This window comes from Nyctibius grandis, chromosome 16 (genome assembly GCF_013368605.1).
Source record: "Nyctibius grandis isolate bNycGra1 chromosome 16, bNycGra1.pri, whole genome shotgun sequence".
NCBI classification, from domain to species: Eukaryota; Metazoa; Chordata; class Aves; order Nyctibiiformes; family Nyctibiidae; genus Nyctibius; species Nyctibius grandis.
The window spans coordinates 11,769,730-11,786,732 of NC_090673.1; the positions used below are offsets into that span (position 1 = coordinate 11,769,730).

General features: G+C 55.8%; 1 protein-coding gene across 2 annotated transcripts; it reads right to left on the bottom strand.

Annotated features, from left to right (window-relative positions):
- Positions 1–6,607: 6,607 nt before the first annotated feature.
- PTGES (prostaglandin E synthase) lies at positions 6,608–14,492 on the bottom strand. 2 transcript variants are annotated; one of them, XM_068414036.1, is made up of 5 exons: positions 14,421–14,492; positions 13,879–14,061; positions 12,350–12,432; positions 8,575–8,820; positions 6,608–7,463 (listed from the first exon to the last, which is right to left on the bottom strand). In XM_068414036.1, the coding sequence occupies exons 2-5, from the start codon at positions 13,984–13,986 to the stop codon at positions 7,073–7,075; spliced, it is 828 nt and encodes a 275-aa protein (XP_068270137.1). In that variant the 5' UTR covers positions 13,987–14,061; positions 14,421–14,492; the 3' UTR covers positions 6,608–7,072. The 2 variants fall into 2 exon arrangements, with proteins under 2 accessions (XP_068270137.1, XP_068270136.1); XM_068414035.1 differs by having other exon boundaries at positions 14,425–14,462.
- Between the last annotated feature and the right edge of the window lie 2,511 nt (positions 14,493–17,003).

A 17,003-nucleotide genomic window follows, 5' to 3' on the forward strand; every position in this document is an offset into this window, starting at 1 on the left:
GGAGCATCCTCTCCCTTTCCCACTGGGGCTCTCACTGCACATGGTACCCAGCAGCTGGGACACCATGACCCTCAGCTTCACCCCAGGCAGCGCCTGCCTGGAGGGACTCACCAGGCACCCGGAGCTGGGGACCTGATGGGAGAACCAGGAGAGGAGCACATCTCCTCTGCTTGGGGGTGAACCAGCCCCAGCTTTCTCTGCTCCACCCAATGCAGCCTCCTCCTCCTCCTCCAGCACAGTGGGCAGGGAGGGGGCACAGCCTGACCGACACCGCCCACCTCATCCAGGGAGCAAAGTCACCCTAAACACCCACCCTGTGCCACCCACCCCTATTTCCAGGGCTGCTATCCCCCCGTTTGCCACGCCAGAAGGGGAGCACACAGCTCCCCAGTGCACAGCAAGACACTGCACAGAGACCTGGCAAAAGCTGAGACATGCCAGGCTGGGGAGGGGAAGACGGATCCACTGTTGATCAGATAATCTCCCATGAGAAATGCCGCTTGGGGCAGGAGGAGGGGGCCGGGAGGGTCCTATTCCCATGGAAAGCACAGGGCTCTTTTTTCAGTTATACAAGATGAAACCACAGGGATATAAATGTCGCTGCCTCTTTGAGAGCATTAATGAAAATAAACCCATATAATAGTTTGCAGATGCTGTTTCTGTAAACCTAAAAAAAGCAGGGAATAAATATTTCTTCATTAAATATCTATATGTATATATATATTTGAAAACATTCGCTCCTAATCTTAGGGCCCCTCCTTCACCGTGCTCATGGCAGCTTATCGCAGCTTGTCAGTCAGCGCTGAAGCCTCACTGAGACGAGATACAAATTGCACCCACAGAGGGGTAGCAGGACGGAGGGATCGTTGTAATCTAAGCTCCCTCTCACCCTTTCTATTTGTACATTTCAATTACTTGTAACAAGATCCACGGTGGATTTTTTTTTTTTTTTCCTTCTGCATGTCTGTGTTTTGGAAATTTTTGTAAGGTTTTTGTAAAAACAACTCTTGTGAAATAATGGAGGAATAAATATTTTACTGAGTAGGGACGTGTCTGTGCATGCGATGGGGACGTGGCTCTTTCCTCGCTGGCCACTGTGGTTTCCCCACCTGCCCTGAACGAGCAGCACGGGCAGGGGACCGACTGCCCTGGGCAGGGGACAAGAGCCACAATCCAGCCACCTTCACCTTGCGTGATGGTGGCACCTCAGAGCTTCTCCCCGAGACCTGGATGTCATCCCAGGCTCCCAAGGAGCAAGTGGTCCACACGCCCTGGAAGAGGGGCAGCGTTTTGAGGCCCCGGGGAGGTGGGATGGGGCAGAGGGACCACGCTCCTGCAGCAGAGCTGCTGGGCATCCCTCTGGCTTGGGGACCCTCAAGCTCCTGCCTGGAGGTGGTGGAAACTCAATGGGCACAGAGAACAGCCTAACGAAGGTCCCTGTGTAATAGCTAATTGCAGGGCCTTGCCAGATACATCTTATTCCATTCCGGGATAACGAGTGCGGGCTATTGAGGAAGGGGTGTCAGGGAACAGGGCTCCCTTTGCTTTTCCCCTTCAAAAACCCACTGGGAATGGCAGAGCCTATAGGGTCTGCCCCGGGCATATCACAACTTCCCCACGAAGCAGCAGCTCATGTCAACGCTGGCCCCAGTTCACACCCACAGCCTTGGGAGCAGCACCCACATTTCCCCCCAGCAGCAAGGAAATGGGCTGAGATGGGATGCGGCCAGGAGCAGGCAGCAGAGCCCCTTGCTGCTGGGTTATCAGGTCAAATCCAGCATTGTAAATGGGGGTAGAAACCTGTAGACACTGACTGATGCTCCACAGACATCAGGGATGAGCATCTGTTACAGACATCCCATCCTCCTGGGACAAGTGCTCATCAATGTTCCCAGCAGAGACCACCAGAAAGTTATCGCACAGCCCTGGGAGCCAGAAACAGGCAAAGTGGAGGTCTGGACCTGCTCAGAGAAATGGAGGCCGTGAAGAAATAAGGAGATTGTCTCCTTCACCATCACTGCAGGCACATCCAGGCACTCAGCAGATGCTGCTCTGTCAAGTGCACAGACTTGGTAAGGGCTGGGCAGCACAAGCACCGGGAGCCCAAATCAGCACCAAATCCAGCTCTTCCAGGCTCCATCCTGTGCACCAAGGAGGGCATTAACCTGGTGAGCTGCAGGCTGGGCACTGAGAAAGGACCCTTAGAGCAACGTATCCCTGCTTTCATCCCAGCTGTTGGTGCTGGCACAGCCACTTCAGTGCAGCACCCACTAGAAAGGGAGCAAGTCCCTGTGACGGACATCACCCCAAGCCCCTTTACTGCCTGAGCTTTTGTGTCTTCCCATCCTGTTTTCAGTTCTAGGAAAGGAAAACCAGGGGCTGGCCACACAATGAAAGGCTTGAAAGGAGCATGAATCCTCCACAGTGCAGCCACAGAGCATCTTGTGCTGCCCCAGGGGCGGTGGGCCACTCCACAGACAGACACAGACATTATCTCAGTGCCCCAGAGCCGTGCTGGTACCCAGAACCATGACCGGCCGCTGGGACTCAGGGCACCCCACACACCATTACAGAGCTGATCTATGGGATGTGAAGCCCACAAAGCCATAACGGCCCACTCCAGCAGCCATGGTCCCACACACAAGCAGCTTAACCATCCCTGTTATACTGCTCCGCTGCTGCTTTGTAACCACTTATTTACTCATTCAATAAGTGACTTGTAGATCATTAAGGTCATTTGTCCAAGCTCCTGCCTAGTCCCAGGCAGAGAACATCACCTAAGCAGCATCCTCATGTCCTCAGTGTGTGGCCAATGCAGAGCATCCCTTTGGAGGGCATCCAGTCTTGAGTCAAAAGACCCTTGGAAGTGAAGAGCTTGCAGATCCCAGGGCAGATTCTTTCAGTGACTCATTACTGTAACTGCTGGAAATATGTCACTTATTTCCTGCCTGAACTGTCCCAGCTTCAGTTCAGCTCCCGCCAGAGCAGAAGGTCTCAACCCATGGTCTGCCAGCTCCCAGGAGCTGATGGACTGCTTCTGAGGGGTCTGCAAGCCAGGAGACAGACACACATTGAGAGCTGCAGCTCACCTGGCAGGGTCTGCACTCCGCAGGGGAGGGGTGTGCCAGGGACAAGGCTGCCAGTGAAGAGGAGCTCCAAGGCATTGTGCTACCTCTCCTCTTCCAGCACGGGGGGATTTTTCCTCCTAGGAAGCAGTCTGTCACGGACACATCTATCACCAGAACTGATTTCTGCTGGTCTCCCTTCATACACCACAACTTCAGGTAGGGTGGAAGGTTGCAAGAACATTATTTGGAAATTATGTTTCCTTCCTCAAAGCAGTTGGTTTTCAACCAGCTGACTCCCAAAGGGCAAGTCTCAGCTCACGGGAGAACCTCCCTGTACTCCCTTGCCTTGTTTCTGACCCCACAGCCTGACACTGGTGCGTGGCTTTCCGGCTGATGAAAAGTTGAAGTTTGCCCCTGCAATATTTTAAGGAGAACGATTTTGTATTGTCATCAGCATCGGCTGCCACTGCAACGAGACAAAACAGAGCTCACATTTTCCAGCTCAAGGGGATGCCAGTCTGGTTATACCCATCCAGACGAACCGCACAGACATCTAGTGGTTACAGCACCCTCCGCCTCCGCTCCCTTTGCCTGAGCCCTTCTCCCTCTGGTGGCAACGGGAAGGTCCGGACACCCTCCAAGTCCTGCTGACACCACTTACGAGCTGCAGGAACATATGGACATATGACAGCAACACGTCATCCCCCAGCAGCTGAGCCCCTCCTGTCCTGGGGGATGCAATGGTCACCCCAAACTCTGTGCTCCATTGGGAAGGAGCATCTCTAACCTGCAGCTGATATTTTGCTCACTGCTGCTTCTTTCCAAACCCCAAAGGGAAGCAACCTAAGGCAGGAGAGGGGCTTTTGAGAAGCAGGATGGTAGCTGTCTGCTGGGGGTGTAACGCTGTGTCACAATTTGGGAAGGAGGGAGGAAGCAAAGGTTCTCTTTGTAGTGGGTGTCAGAAAGCCAAGGACGGGTTATTGCATGCAAGGAAGAATTACCGCACGCAGACGCACAGCGTGGCCGGGAGCGGGGCAGAGCATCGCGTCTGCCTGCTCCGGAGAGGCTGGTGGGCACTGGAGCAGCCGTGAGCATCCTCCTCAACTCCTCCCCAGGGAATGGCACCCAGCACCCAGCCAGCCCTCCGCCCCAGGCACCTCAAGCTCCCCCCGGGGCCTGCCCACAGCGCCGGGGCCGAGGGTCCCCGGGGCCCCCGGGCAGAGGGTGGCAGGGTCCCCCCCTCCCCGCTCGCAGCCACACGAGGGTGCTGCAGCCCCGCGCAGGGAGCGCAGAGGAGCAGAGCGGCCGCGGGGCTCTCGCGGGTCGGGGGTGCGGAGCGGAGCCCCCCCATGGTGCTGCGCTGCCCCACAGCCTTCCCCACACGGGGCCAAGGACCCCCCCGTCCGGCTCCTTCTTCCCTGCCTGGGGCTGGGGCTGGCACCCACGTCGCAGACAAGGAGCATCCCGCAGCCCCGCTCCGGAGCCAGGTGGGAAGGAACCCGGCGGATAAAGTTTTCCTTGTGCCAGCTTCACCCTCGTGTACGCCGGAGAGGAGCAGGGAAACACTGTCATCTTTTCCAGGGGACTAACCCCTGGGATGTCCATACCTGCAGAGCTGGCTCTTCTCGCTCTCCCTACAAGCCACGGGAATTCCAGCTCCTCAAGAGGAATAAGGGGATTTGCATGGCAAAACCCTACAGCACGAGATGGAAGAGCCCCAAGTCTGCTAGAGGAAATGGAAGATTTTGGGAGGGCAGAGAAGGGAGAGTGACCTGTGTCACAGGAGAGATGCCCAAGGGGGGATGCTGGTCCCAGACCCCAGTGGGGGGGGAAGGCCTGGATGAACAGGAGACCCCCAGGAAGTGGCGCAGGCTGGCAAGGAAGGGGTAAGCCCAAAGCTCAGGGCTGGGAGGGATCCTGGGGCTGAACTGGCTTGTGCTGGGTCTCCACTGGTGTTTCCCCCACCTCCAGACACCTTGGGCTCAGCAGGATGGAGGGAAGACACGTACTGGTAGTGCAAATCATATGCAAATATTTAAGCACCAAACTCTGTTGTTCTGCAGTCCCAGGTGGGTTTTGCAGTGTTACCATTTCAGGTTTGAAAACCAAATGGTTGGCACATACAACACACGCCCCAAAACCCAGAGTCTGGTAGACGCAGCCACTGTCCTGCTCTCCTGGAGCTGCGGGAGACCCTGGGTGCATCCTTCACCTGCACCGATGCTGGAGCAGGAATCTGAGAGCTCTGGGCTTTAGGATATTATTTGGGAAAAGGCAGGGGATGCTTTAGCTCATCACTTGCCCTGCACACAGCAAACACTCCCGGCCGTGCCCAGGGGAGAGCCAGAGGCTCTGACCACCTTGGTCCTGGGAGAGCCCTGATGGGGCTTGGGCTGACCATGCAGCCGAGAGCCGGGCTCTGTCCTGCCTCCCACAAACCTCCACAGCATTTCAAAATAAGCACAATGGTTGGGCCTCTCTGAAGTTTGCCTTGTGGGCTTTTTCTGTTTGTTTTTTTTTGGAGCCAGGAGAGTTCACGTTCCCAAGCTTTTCCCTGTAGCCAGTACAGCAGGGTTTATTTTTTTTTAATAAAAAAAGAAGAAAGCAGAGCTCTGCATGTAACCTCAGCTTCCCTGAGCAGGGCATCAGCCCCAGGCACCGAACAGGCAGGTTAGAAGAGGCTAAAGGAGCTGGCAGCTCTAGGGGCTGGGGGGGTTCTGCAGCCTCATTTCTTCCTTTCCATGCCAAAATCTCAGTCCCAGCTACATCTCTAACCACAGCAACATATATTGGAGAGAGTCCATTTTACAAAGCTGCCTTTCTTATTTGAAAGCAAAAAGCATGAGGGAAAGAAAAAACTACCAAGTGGAGCCATTTGGTCCATCTCACCCAGCTAATGCAGACACCAGTGGGGCAGCACCTCCCAAACACCAACAGTTTAAGAAAATAGGGGAAAAAAACAGGGAAATGAGGCATTTGCTTCCCAAACAACTTACTGGCAAAAAGAGGAGGCGGCTGAGCTTGAAAGACACAGGCAGGTCCTATACAAGTCATAAGCACAGAAGTGAGAGCAACCACATCTTACCTGGACTTCTCCAGCCCTCCAGGATTTAAGCACCAGCTTGGCTCCACAGGCAAGAAGCACCCAGCTGAGGACAGGCAGGGTGTGAAGAAAGTTTGCTGGGACAAAGCATCTCACACTACTAGCCTGCTTTGGGGAACTGGGGCGGAGGAGGTGTGGGGGAACACCAAACTTTGTAGCAACCTGCTACTCTGGAAAGGAAAACTGAGCAGAGCCACTTTACAAGCCCCAGCTCTGCTGAATTTAAAGGATCAGCACAAATAATGCACACCTGGAAAAGAGCTTCCTCTGCAAGGCAGGTGAGTCCAGAGGAAAGGGACGTCTCTTTAGGAGTCCCAGGGCACTCCAGGCTCTGCTGTGGGGTTTAGCAAAGCGCTTTGCAGCTGGGGAGCCATCCTGCTGGGGCTGGACCCAGCTGCTACCCAGCTGCATCTGCTGCTCGCGAAGGAAGGATGTATCAGAGCACAATGATTTGTTTTTATTGGGAATATTTGCTTCCTGCCACCAGGATGCATGTGCAGCAGCAGAGAAATGTACAGGGGTTCGAGACCTTGTGCACCACATGAGGCAGAAAAGGCTTGTTAAGAGGGGTGTGCGTTACCCAGCCATCTGTTGAGGCTGCATAAACGAGAAGTGGCCAAGAGCAAACTGCTGAACCTGCAGTCCTGCCCACCTTCCCCACGCGGTGGGCCCTGCGTGCCCCACGGGAGAGCAGAGCACTCCGCTCCAAACCTCACCAAACAGCTTAGCCCAAGGCCACAAATGCACTGGGGTCAGGAGTCGCTGGTACAGAAGCCCAAGCTGGGCAAGGGCTCAGAGCACCAGTCTGAACTGGGGTTTCACCCCGCGCTTTGGGCACGCGGGTGCTCAGTGAGGTCCCAGTAAGAGCATCTCCGAGGACAGCAGGGTTCAGGGACCAGCTTTAGTGCATAGGACAGGTGGAAGGGGAATTTATTTTCTGCTCCTTCTGGTTTCCCCCTGTGATCTTAGTAAAACTGTGTGTTGCCCTCAGAGGAGGGAGGAGGCACTGAACAGCAGAGGCTTCCTCCTGCCTCCTCCTCCATAGGGGTGCTGCTGTTGCCTGGACCAGCCCTTGGCACTTGGGGACAGCTGCGTGGCAGAGGAGCTCAGGAGGGTTTGTCACCCTGCGATACCCTGGCCCCAGCCTCTCCTCTCCAACAGGACGGCTTTCAGGTGACACTGCAGAGCAGCGGTGTTCTCCCGCGGGGCGGTTCAAAGCCGCTCTGCTCATTTCCAGAGCTTTCTGCAAACCCCAGCTAATCGACTCGGCAGCAGTGGACAGCAGGAAACAGCTGAAAGAAAACACCCCCATAGCGGTCACGGCACATTCCCCAAATAGCAACAGCCATTCTGCGGCCAGAGAAAGGCTACAGAGGGGGAGAAATTCAGTCTGCTGCCCTGGGAGTGTTTTCAGGCATCAGCGGCATGTGAACGCAGATACCACCCTTGGAAGAAAGCTGTCTGCAAACTGCACCCCCATTTCTTGTGAGCATCTCAGTCCTTCCAGAAGTCCCAGATCTTTGTGTCCGGCTCTCTATGGGGTAAGCGGTTCCTGCCGGCTGCTCCAGGCATGTCCCTCTGCATCTTGCCACGGTGAGACTGAGATGGAAAAGCCAGGGCTGCTGCTGGCCGGGAGCCACCGAACGCCAGCTGGGGGATGTCCTTTCTGGGACAGGCAGGCTGCTGCCTGCAGCGAGGCTCCCCGGCAGGGAGCTGCGTCCCAGGGTGTGAGACGAGGCGGCTCTGGGAGCACTGAACTCTTCGGTGGCTTCACAACGTCACCCCAGAGATTTCGACTTCCACGTTATGCTGCCTGGCAGGCACCTGCCTCCTGTCCTCCTCGCGGGAGAGGGAACCTAAGGGACCCCCCCTCCCCACAGACCCACATGGCTGGGCAGGAGGAGGGCGGCTGTTTTATAACCCCCCTCGGCTACCACCCACGTCTGCTGACCAAGAGACTTCATGGGACCCTCCTGATTTTCCCTTCCTGATTCACAGGGTATTCGTGACCAAGGGGAAAGGGCACATCTTCCCCTTCCCAGTTCCAAATGCAGATGGGCCATAAATCTTCTTTCTTTCAATGAACCCCTTCTGGAGGGGTAGTCCGGGTGCTTTCCCCTTCCCACCCCTAGCAGGAGCAAGAGAAACCTGCCTCCACATCCCCTTCCCGCTCCACGGGGAGACGTGCCCCTTCTCTCTGGTGACCTCCCTGCCCATTTTCAATAGCATGGGGACTTTATCAAGGCTGCACTGAGCATCCTTGGGGTGCAGGTGGCCTCCCTGGCAACACATGACATGCCCACACACACGTGCACACTCGCACACGCGCCACCCGGTCCAGGCAGGGAAACCAGCAGAGCGCAGGACGAAGGGGTTTGGCTGGTCGCTCTCGCTGGGCGTTACCAGTACGGGATGGTGGCGAGGAGGATCTGCAGAGCCATGGAGAAGCAGGGCAGCTGTGCCACGCTGTAGGCCACGGAGCGCGTGGGCGCCTTCAGCTGCAGGAGGTAGGCGACGGTGTGGACGATGCGCCCCACGCAGAAGATGAAGAAGTGGATCCTGGCCACTGCGGGAGTGGGATCCAGCAGGGAGTAGATGGCTCCGAGGAAGAGGAAGGGAAAGATGTTCTCCATGTCGTTACGGTGGGCCCTGGAAAGGGAGATAATGTTGTTCCTTCCCACCAGGCTTCCCTGACATCTCCCATCCCTCTAGCCAGAGCATCCAGCCTGGGGCAGATCTGGCCCTCTCCTCCATCAGACGGGGCAGATGCAGCGCCCAAAGGCATCAGATCATGTGCAAGCAGTGGCCTTTCGCCCCCGTTGTCTCTCCCTGGGGATGCTGCACTCCTGAAGCTTGCCCTCCGTGACTGGGACACCTCTGCCACGATGGATGACAGCTTGAGGATTAGAGCTTTTAAATAAACAAAGCAAAACAAAGACCCTGCAAAGCTGTGAAAAGCTCAAAGCTGGTGCAGTGCCAGCACCGCGTGGCCCCAGATGTGGCCACGTTACACAGTAACGAGGCAGTTTCCAGACCGCAGTTTCTCCAGAGGAGAAACTCCCAGGATGGGCGGGTTTGTGGCTTTGCCCCTCTCCACAAGTGCATCCAAAGGGGACCAGGAAGGAGCGCCGCAAGCACCCCTGCACCCCTGTGCTGTGCCAGCAGCACCTGCTTAATTGCACCCTAGTCAGGCTGGAGGGACCACTGTGGCTCCACGGGGACCTGTTGACACTGATGGGACCAAACCCTGCACCACCTGCCACCCCACACCCTGCACCGCTACCGAAACGGGAGCAGACTGTGCTGTGAGCGTAGGCCGTGGCCATCTTTCCCCAGGTACCATCCTTCAAAGGAGGGAAAAGGGTCCCCAAAGCAGCGAGGCTGTCCTCGCCCTCCCACCGTCCCTGTGCTTCAGGGGAGGACTCTCAGGTTGTGCCCTGCCTGCTGGGGACAGATCCAGCAGCACAGCCGGCTCAGTTGCCTTTTCCCCCCTATCTCGCAAGGTTTGAGAGGCAGAGATGAAGCCTTGATAAGAACTGCCTTTGCTTCCCCATTCCTGTGCCCCGGGACGTTTAAATGTCCACAAAGCCTGGAGAAAATTGCAAGCGATTTTTTTCCCTGAAGGAAAGGCCAAGATGCCTGTGCTGCTCTTCTGCGCAAGCTGAGAAGTGGCTGGGAAGTTTTAGGATGCTCAGTCACAGCTCATTAGTGCAGACACAGGCTGGGATAGGCCTGGCTGAAAACTGACTGTGGAAAAGAAAGAGGGCTGTGTTTTAAGCCCCCTCTCCTGCCCCTGGAGTCAGGTCTATGGAGCAGGTGTCCCTGTGTCCGCCCTGGCAACTGCCCCACCAAACACTGATTTCTTCAGGCCAAGGTTTGCCAAAAGATTCTCCACCAGAAATTTTCAACACCAAGTGCCCAGGTTTTTTGGAGGGTGACTGGTCCCAGGCAGGATCGGTCTCTGAGCAGGCAGATGGAGCGGGAGCCGCTCTGCCCACCCAGCTTGCCCCAACCTCCTCCCCCTCACTGCGATGCCCAAGGATGGGGACATGAGCGGAGGCTCTGGGTCCAACAGCTGGTTCCCATCACCACGTCACACAAAATGACTTGTGTGCTGAACGCCAGCCCCCACCAGCATCCCTTGCTGCTCCCTTCCCACACCAGAGCCCAGGCCGGGCACTGGCCCAGCAGGGCCAGGGCACCTGTGGGTAAATATTGCACCTGAGCCCTTTCCAGCCCTGGCTTTGCTGAAGCATGAAGGGGATGCACAGGCTGTTGCACCCAGAAAAAAGCTACCCCAAGGGCTTTCAGCACCCCATTATCCTCAAAACAGGCAGGAGAACAAGCGGCTTTCTCCTACCTGCTCTTTCCACCTCCATGGGGAGCTGTCCCTAGCTTAAGGGCTACGTCCCCAAGCAAGGAGTGGATGAACGTGGCAAGGAGCCTGCTGGAAACCCTATTTCAGCTGCTCTCTGGATGTCATTTTGGGACAGGATGGAGGAATTGGCCTAGAAAAGACACTAAAACGAGTCCTGCTGTTGTAGCAGCCATGCTAGGAGGGCTCGGTGGGGATGAGCTGATCAGAGCCTGGATGCGGAGATGTACTCCCCACCAAACCCAGGAACATGGAGGGGAGCTGTGGGAAGCCCTCTGCTCCTCCTGGCCAGATGGTCCCTGGGCAGAGCCAGCACCTTCCCAGACACAAGGACAGGCTTGTCCGCTCACAGCCCCTTCCCTTCCCAGGCCAGGGCCCCACCGGCTGCCCCAAGCCAGCATCACCTCTGTGGGTACCGCCACAAAACCCTCCCGCAGCCCAGCCAGGACCGCGGTGATGAGCATGAGCTTTGGTGTCAGCCGTGCCGGGAGCCGGCAGCTGCCGGACACCCACTGCCTCGCCCCGTGGCAGCCCCCTCCGAACAAGCCCCCCAGGATTCAGAGGTTCAGCAGGGCTGGAAGGACAAATGGGGAGGAGAAAGGAAAGAAAAGAGCTGAGACGCAGCTGGGGGCCTCTCTAAGAGGCAAGGGGAAAACCTCCCTCTCAGCCGTCGCGTGCTCTCCCCTGCTCTGCCCCTGCCCTGCACAGACCCCAGCAGCCCAGCCATGGCTCTGCTCCGCTCCCAACAACGCCTGAGAAGAAAACCCAACATCACCCTTGTTCAGGGGAAACACCTTGGGTTTAATCTGTCTTGCCCAGGGCTGTGAACAGATCAGCAAGGACCGACTCTGAGTGCTTTAACTGTGTGAGTCAGACCCCAGACGTCCCCAGGTCTTTGCTGCAGCTCTGGTTGTTTATTTTTAGGGAAGTTTGTCTTTTCTCACTAATCAAAAGAGGATTACGATTATTATTACTACTATTATTTTCTTTTTCCTAGCAAGGAAACAGCTTGTTTGACATCCTTCTCCCTCTGGAAGCCCAGGGATGAGGTGGCACTAGATGTTTTTTAAAGCAAATCTTGTGGGCAGCGGGAGGTGAGCAGTGCGGTCCCCCACCCACAGCAGAGCTGGCGGCCGAGGGCTCAGTCACAGCAGGGCACAGCTCCAGCCCCTTTCCTGCACGTCACCAGTGATCCAGCCCAGCACTTGGGGCACCTCCTTCTGCGTAAGGGGGATGGCAAACCAAGCCCAGGGCTGAATCACCCCAGGTTTTACCTCCGAGGAACTGTGAGCCCTACAGAAGGGGGAACATTCAGAGTTTGCCAAGTTAGGGAGGCAGAAATTATTGCAATCATGTCCAGCCTCTTCCCAATCCCCCAAGAGGGCAGCCACACACAGGACTGGGACCAGCGACACAGTTCCCTTTCCAAGCTGTGCAGGGATCTGGGGGGATTCGGGGTCCTGTCAGAGCAGGGCACGAGGAGCCTTTGGGTGTGGGTACGGGACAAGCCCTCGGGGGCTTCTGGGACTTTGAGCATCTAGGAATGAGTTTAATTGTGTCAGAGTTGGCTGTTGGACCCAAACCTGGGCCATTCCCTGTGTCCTTGCTCCAGCGCACACCTTGCTCCCATTAAAGATTAAACTGCTCTAGTGTGCAGGGTCCCACAGCAGAGCTCCAGGCATTCAACCCATCTAGGTAATTACTTAATTAATGAGCCCTTTAGCTTCCCACTGCTTCTTTGCCAGCAGCTGCCAGGGATGGCCCTGCAGCACAGGGGGAATGCCAGCACTGCCGTGTACTCGCCTACGGCACCGCTCCACGTCGGGGTCCTCGCGGTAGTACTGCAGCCCCCCGTTGCGCAGCGCGTCCTCCGGGTTCGCAAACGCCTGCAAGAGAGAGTCCCCATCATGTATGTGCTTATTATGTTTTCAGGAACTTCACAGCTAGAAGCTTTGCCCCTGATCTTTAAGACCTGTGGGGATTTCTTCCTGCCCCAGTTTCTCACCACCTTTCACAAACACAAGAGCAACTGCACTTGCACGTGCATGGTCCTGGGGGTTAAACTCTGCACCTCCCGATGGGTTTTCCTTATCCTCTGAAAAACCCAACTGTGCCCACCGAGCAGGTCCCAAACTGGGGCTTCAAGGAAGGTCCAGCCTCATCCCAGTCGATTTCTTCCCATGAAACCCATTGATAGGAGACTTTGCCAACCACCAAGTGAGATCACCACTGGCACAGAGCTGGCAGACACTGAGTGCAGCATCCAAGAGATAACCGAGACTGAAAGATTATTTCACCCTACCGAGAAAGGGTATTCCCTGGCTGGCTTTTTGGTAGCGATACTGTGTGACTGAAACCAGCCCCAGGGAAATCAGATCCTACACTAATAAACTTACAAATAAAAATGATTTATACGAGCTCCCCACCTATGCTCAGAAGCTGTTCCTCAGGGACCTGGTTACATGCGACAGCTTCACTTTGCAGCCTGGGAATGACCCTGGCACTTTCTTTAATCATGTTACAAACCCAGACTGTGCCAGGGCTGGAGCGTTATTTAGAAACACAAGGGGAGAAGCCAAATCATCCTTTACAATGATGCTACAGTACAGGGATAGCTCTTTGTGTTTTATCTGAGAGCAGGAATCTCTCCCTCCCGCTCCACTAATGCAGTCAGAAACTCCTCAAATACTTTAAAACAGATTTTACAGACAGCTGAGTTCTGCCACCAGTTCAGTTTGGGCTGTGGGCGACAGAAGGTCCGGTTAGCCCCGTCTCCTGACGGCAGCTAGAGCTCCTGGTCCTCCCTGTATTTTCCCCCGTGTCCAAGAACCATTTCCTCCAGCTTTTGTTTTTATTCTCCACGACTTTCTGCTCTCCTGGAGCATTCACACAGCAATGCAGCCTCGGAAAGCACAAAAGCTTTCCGCTACATTGCAAGAAAAAAGACCATTGCAATAATTTGTTCTTAAACCTTTCTTTTTTCGCCCTCCTTTTCTTCCAGACATGGCAAATTAACTGTAAACAGTCCCTTTCCAGAAGCAGCTCACCTGCGTGGCATTTTAGAACTGAAATTACTATTTAGATTAGGATTCAGAAATGATAAACATCAAGATACAGATGGTAGAAACAAACAAAAAGAGCCAAAGAGAAGCGAGATATTTATCTGCTGCAGCTATGAAACATGTTTTGCTTTCAACTTAAGTCAAAGAAAACTCAGCTTGTTTCAGGAAAACTTTGTCGGCCTTTACAGGAATAAAAGAAGAAAGAAAAACCACAGAAACCCAAGGGAAAAGCCAGAAAGGGAGAAAAAGGTAAAGGAAACGGGAACTTACCTTCTTTCTGAGTCTCACTTGTCCCGTGATGATGGCAACGACGTACATTTTTAAAATCAAGATTGTGCTGTAGAATGTAAATGACATAAACACTTTGTTCTCCATCATTTTGGGCGAAGGTGCCGCTCGGTCGCCTCCAGCACTTCCAGCCGGCGGGGCTCTTCCTTGGGCTGCGAAGGGGCTCTGCGGGAGAGGGGGAGGAACAGCCACGTTTAAACCCGACCCAGGTCACTGCTCTTTCTCCGGCCCAAGCCCCCAGCCCCCGCACACCCCTCCGGCCGCTCCGCTGAGCGCAGCCCAGCTTCTGCCCCCCGCCCCGTGGGGATGCGATGCCCCAAGCCGGGATACAGCCCCCTCGACCGTGTGGCCACAGCTCGACCTCCCGCCCCCCTAAAAGAGCCCCCCACGGTCCCCCCGCCCCTCCTGTCCGTGCCCTGAGGGACGGAGCCGCACGGAGCATCCCTCGCCCAGCCGGGCACCGCTCCCCCACGGACACGAGCTGGCCAGCCCTGGGAAGGAGCAGTTAGGAAGAAGGTACGCACCTACCTCAGCCGCATCCAGCCCTCTGCTCCTGCCCTCCCTCCGTCCCAGATCCCACAGCCCACCCCTCCGTGGCAGCGCTCCCAGTACTCCCCAGTCCCGCCCAGTGCGGGCTGAGCGCTCCCGTGGCAGAGGCAGCCAGCCCCCCGCCCCTGCACAGCCACCTGCCGAGGGATGGGGCACAAGGGACAGAGCCGTCCCTTGCCCCACCAGCGCCCATCACCCGGGGGTCTGGGCTGCCCCTGCACCCCCCGGCTGGGAGCAGAGCTCCCGGAGTGACCAGCCTGGAAGCACAACCAGGCAGGTCGTGGACTGCAAAGCCCCAAACCTGCAAATAGAAATGAACACCAGCCTGCCTGGCCCCAAAGTCAGCTCGTCCTGGTTTACTCCGAGAGGGTGAATCAGGGCAGTTGGGTGTAATTTTGTCCTCGGTCTAGAAAGTGGCATTTGAATTTGGAGCTGGCTTTCCGAACCATCAGACGCTGGTGAAGAAAGAGTGGGATCTAAGCATCTGCAGGCAGCTGGGCTGCTCTTCCAGTGCAAACCTCCTTTAACTCTTTCTTCCCCAGCCCTGGCCCCAGTGCTGGCAGCAGCAAACCTCCAGCGAGCCGGCAGCGTGGGGGCTGAGAGCTCTCCAAGTTTATTAGTGTTGAAGGGTTGGAGTTGGGGTTCAGTTCCTTTAGGCAGAAAAAAAAAAAAAAGACTTATTTCAGGCAAATGGAAACTGTCAGAGATTGAGTGGAAAATGAACACTTTGAGGATGTGTTTTTAGCAGGTTTTTAATAAACTAACATGTTAGAATAAAAAAATTTGTTTCGAGCACAAAAAAGCCTGAAAAAAACAATGAATGGAGTATGACAGTTTGTCACTTACAAAGCCATCTATCAAAGCATCAATGACTCCAGGAACAGTTTTGTTCTTCAGGGCTTTTTAACTTTTTAACTGCCCATTGAGCAAAACTAATCCTGTCCTCTCCAAGAGGGTCCAGAGTAACCAAGTAACATTGCGCTCAGCCCTGGACCAGGCTCCGGTCCTGTCGCTACAGACCCTGCTGCAGAAGGACAGGTTTGTCCCCAGCAATGCGACACTGGTGGCACCCCTCTGCCCGGGGAGAACAGGCTACAGGAGCCCTTTTCCCGGGGTGCTGTTGTGAATTGACGGCAGCCTCATGCTCTGGGCACAGCAGTCCTGGGCCCACGCGATACAGAAGTGTTGATACGAACATGAGTCAGGTTACATGGGCAGATTTGGAAGGTCGGCTCCTGCTCCGGGAGCAAGATAAGAAGGAAAACAGTCACCTCTCCCTCTGAGCAGCGTTATCCCACCAGCCCTGACCAGAAAGCCAAGGGATGCCACAGGCCAGCCCCCGCCTCTGTCCCCCACCTGTATTCTCAGCAAATGGTCAGGGTGGAGTCACACCAGGGCAGCTCTGCTGCCAGGATCAGCACTGCGCAAGGTTTTGCTCCTGCCACACTCAGCTCAGATGCAAGCTGAGTGCTCTAGCCATCTCAGCCAACAGCCGAGACCTTCCTGTGCCTGTCCACCCCAGCCTGCCCGGCTCCACACCCCTGCACTGCTCCCAGCCTGGCAGGGCAGGGCTCAGAGCCAGAAAGACCCTTCAAGCACACGATCTCCCTCCTGGCATGGAGATCTGCAACTTCTTTGCATTTGCCTCAGAACCTCCCTTGCTGCGGCTGTTCTGCCCTGATGCTTCAAACCCAAAGATGCCGCATGGCTCATCGCAGTGCACTGGCTCAGCCCCGTGACATCTGAGTGTGCAGAGAGCCTTTGAAAACCTCAAACGCCTGGTTTCAAGGGAGAGGTACTCGCCACCACCTTGGCATCAGGGCAACTGCAGAACAAGTCCCGGCACAGCCCGGCGTAGAGCTCAGCAGCCAGCAGGGAATGCCTCTCTCGGGCTGCTTCCCCGGGGGTGGGAATGGGGACACCAGGAGACGCAGGATTCAAACACTATGGTAAGGGCTGGGGTGTTCAGCCTGGCCCCCAGTCCTGCATTGCCATCCAACTGCATCCAACCCCACTTGTGCCTCCCTGGAGCCCAGCAGAGTATTAGAAACGCCGTAATGCCAAGCATGAGCAGGTGATGGCAAAGCCACATCCCAAGCTCCCTCCCCTCTCCACGGTTGATAGGGAGCAAACCCACAGTGGAGAAGACCTTGGTGCTCAAGGACTGGGGTGATGTAAGGGCCAGACCAGCCCTGCAGCAAGGATGAGACTTTCTCCAGTAGCCCCTTCCCCAGCTCTCCCAGGAGCCTGGGGCTAGGTCGGGCAGCCAGACCCTCCACCAACACATCACACGCTCCATGGAGCCGCTCCAGTTTTTACCAGCTGAGGATCCAGCCCACTGGCTCTTCGGCAGCGAGACCTTTTTCCTTCGTGCACCTTCCTCCCCTCCCGAGGCAGCCAGCACACCTCACTGAGCAGCAGGAATATGCACAAGCTTGGTACCACCTGCAAGACAAGCCAGAACTACTTCTGCTAGCCAAATGACTTTCTCCTCCTCAGCATTATTCAAGCACTGGCAGGAAGCCCTGGACAATTTGCACCAGCAACTGGCACAAATT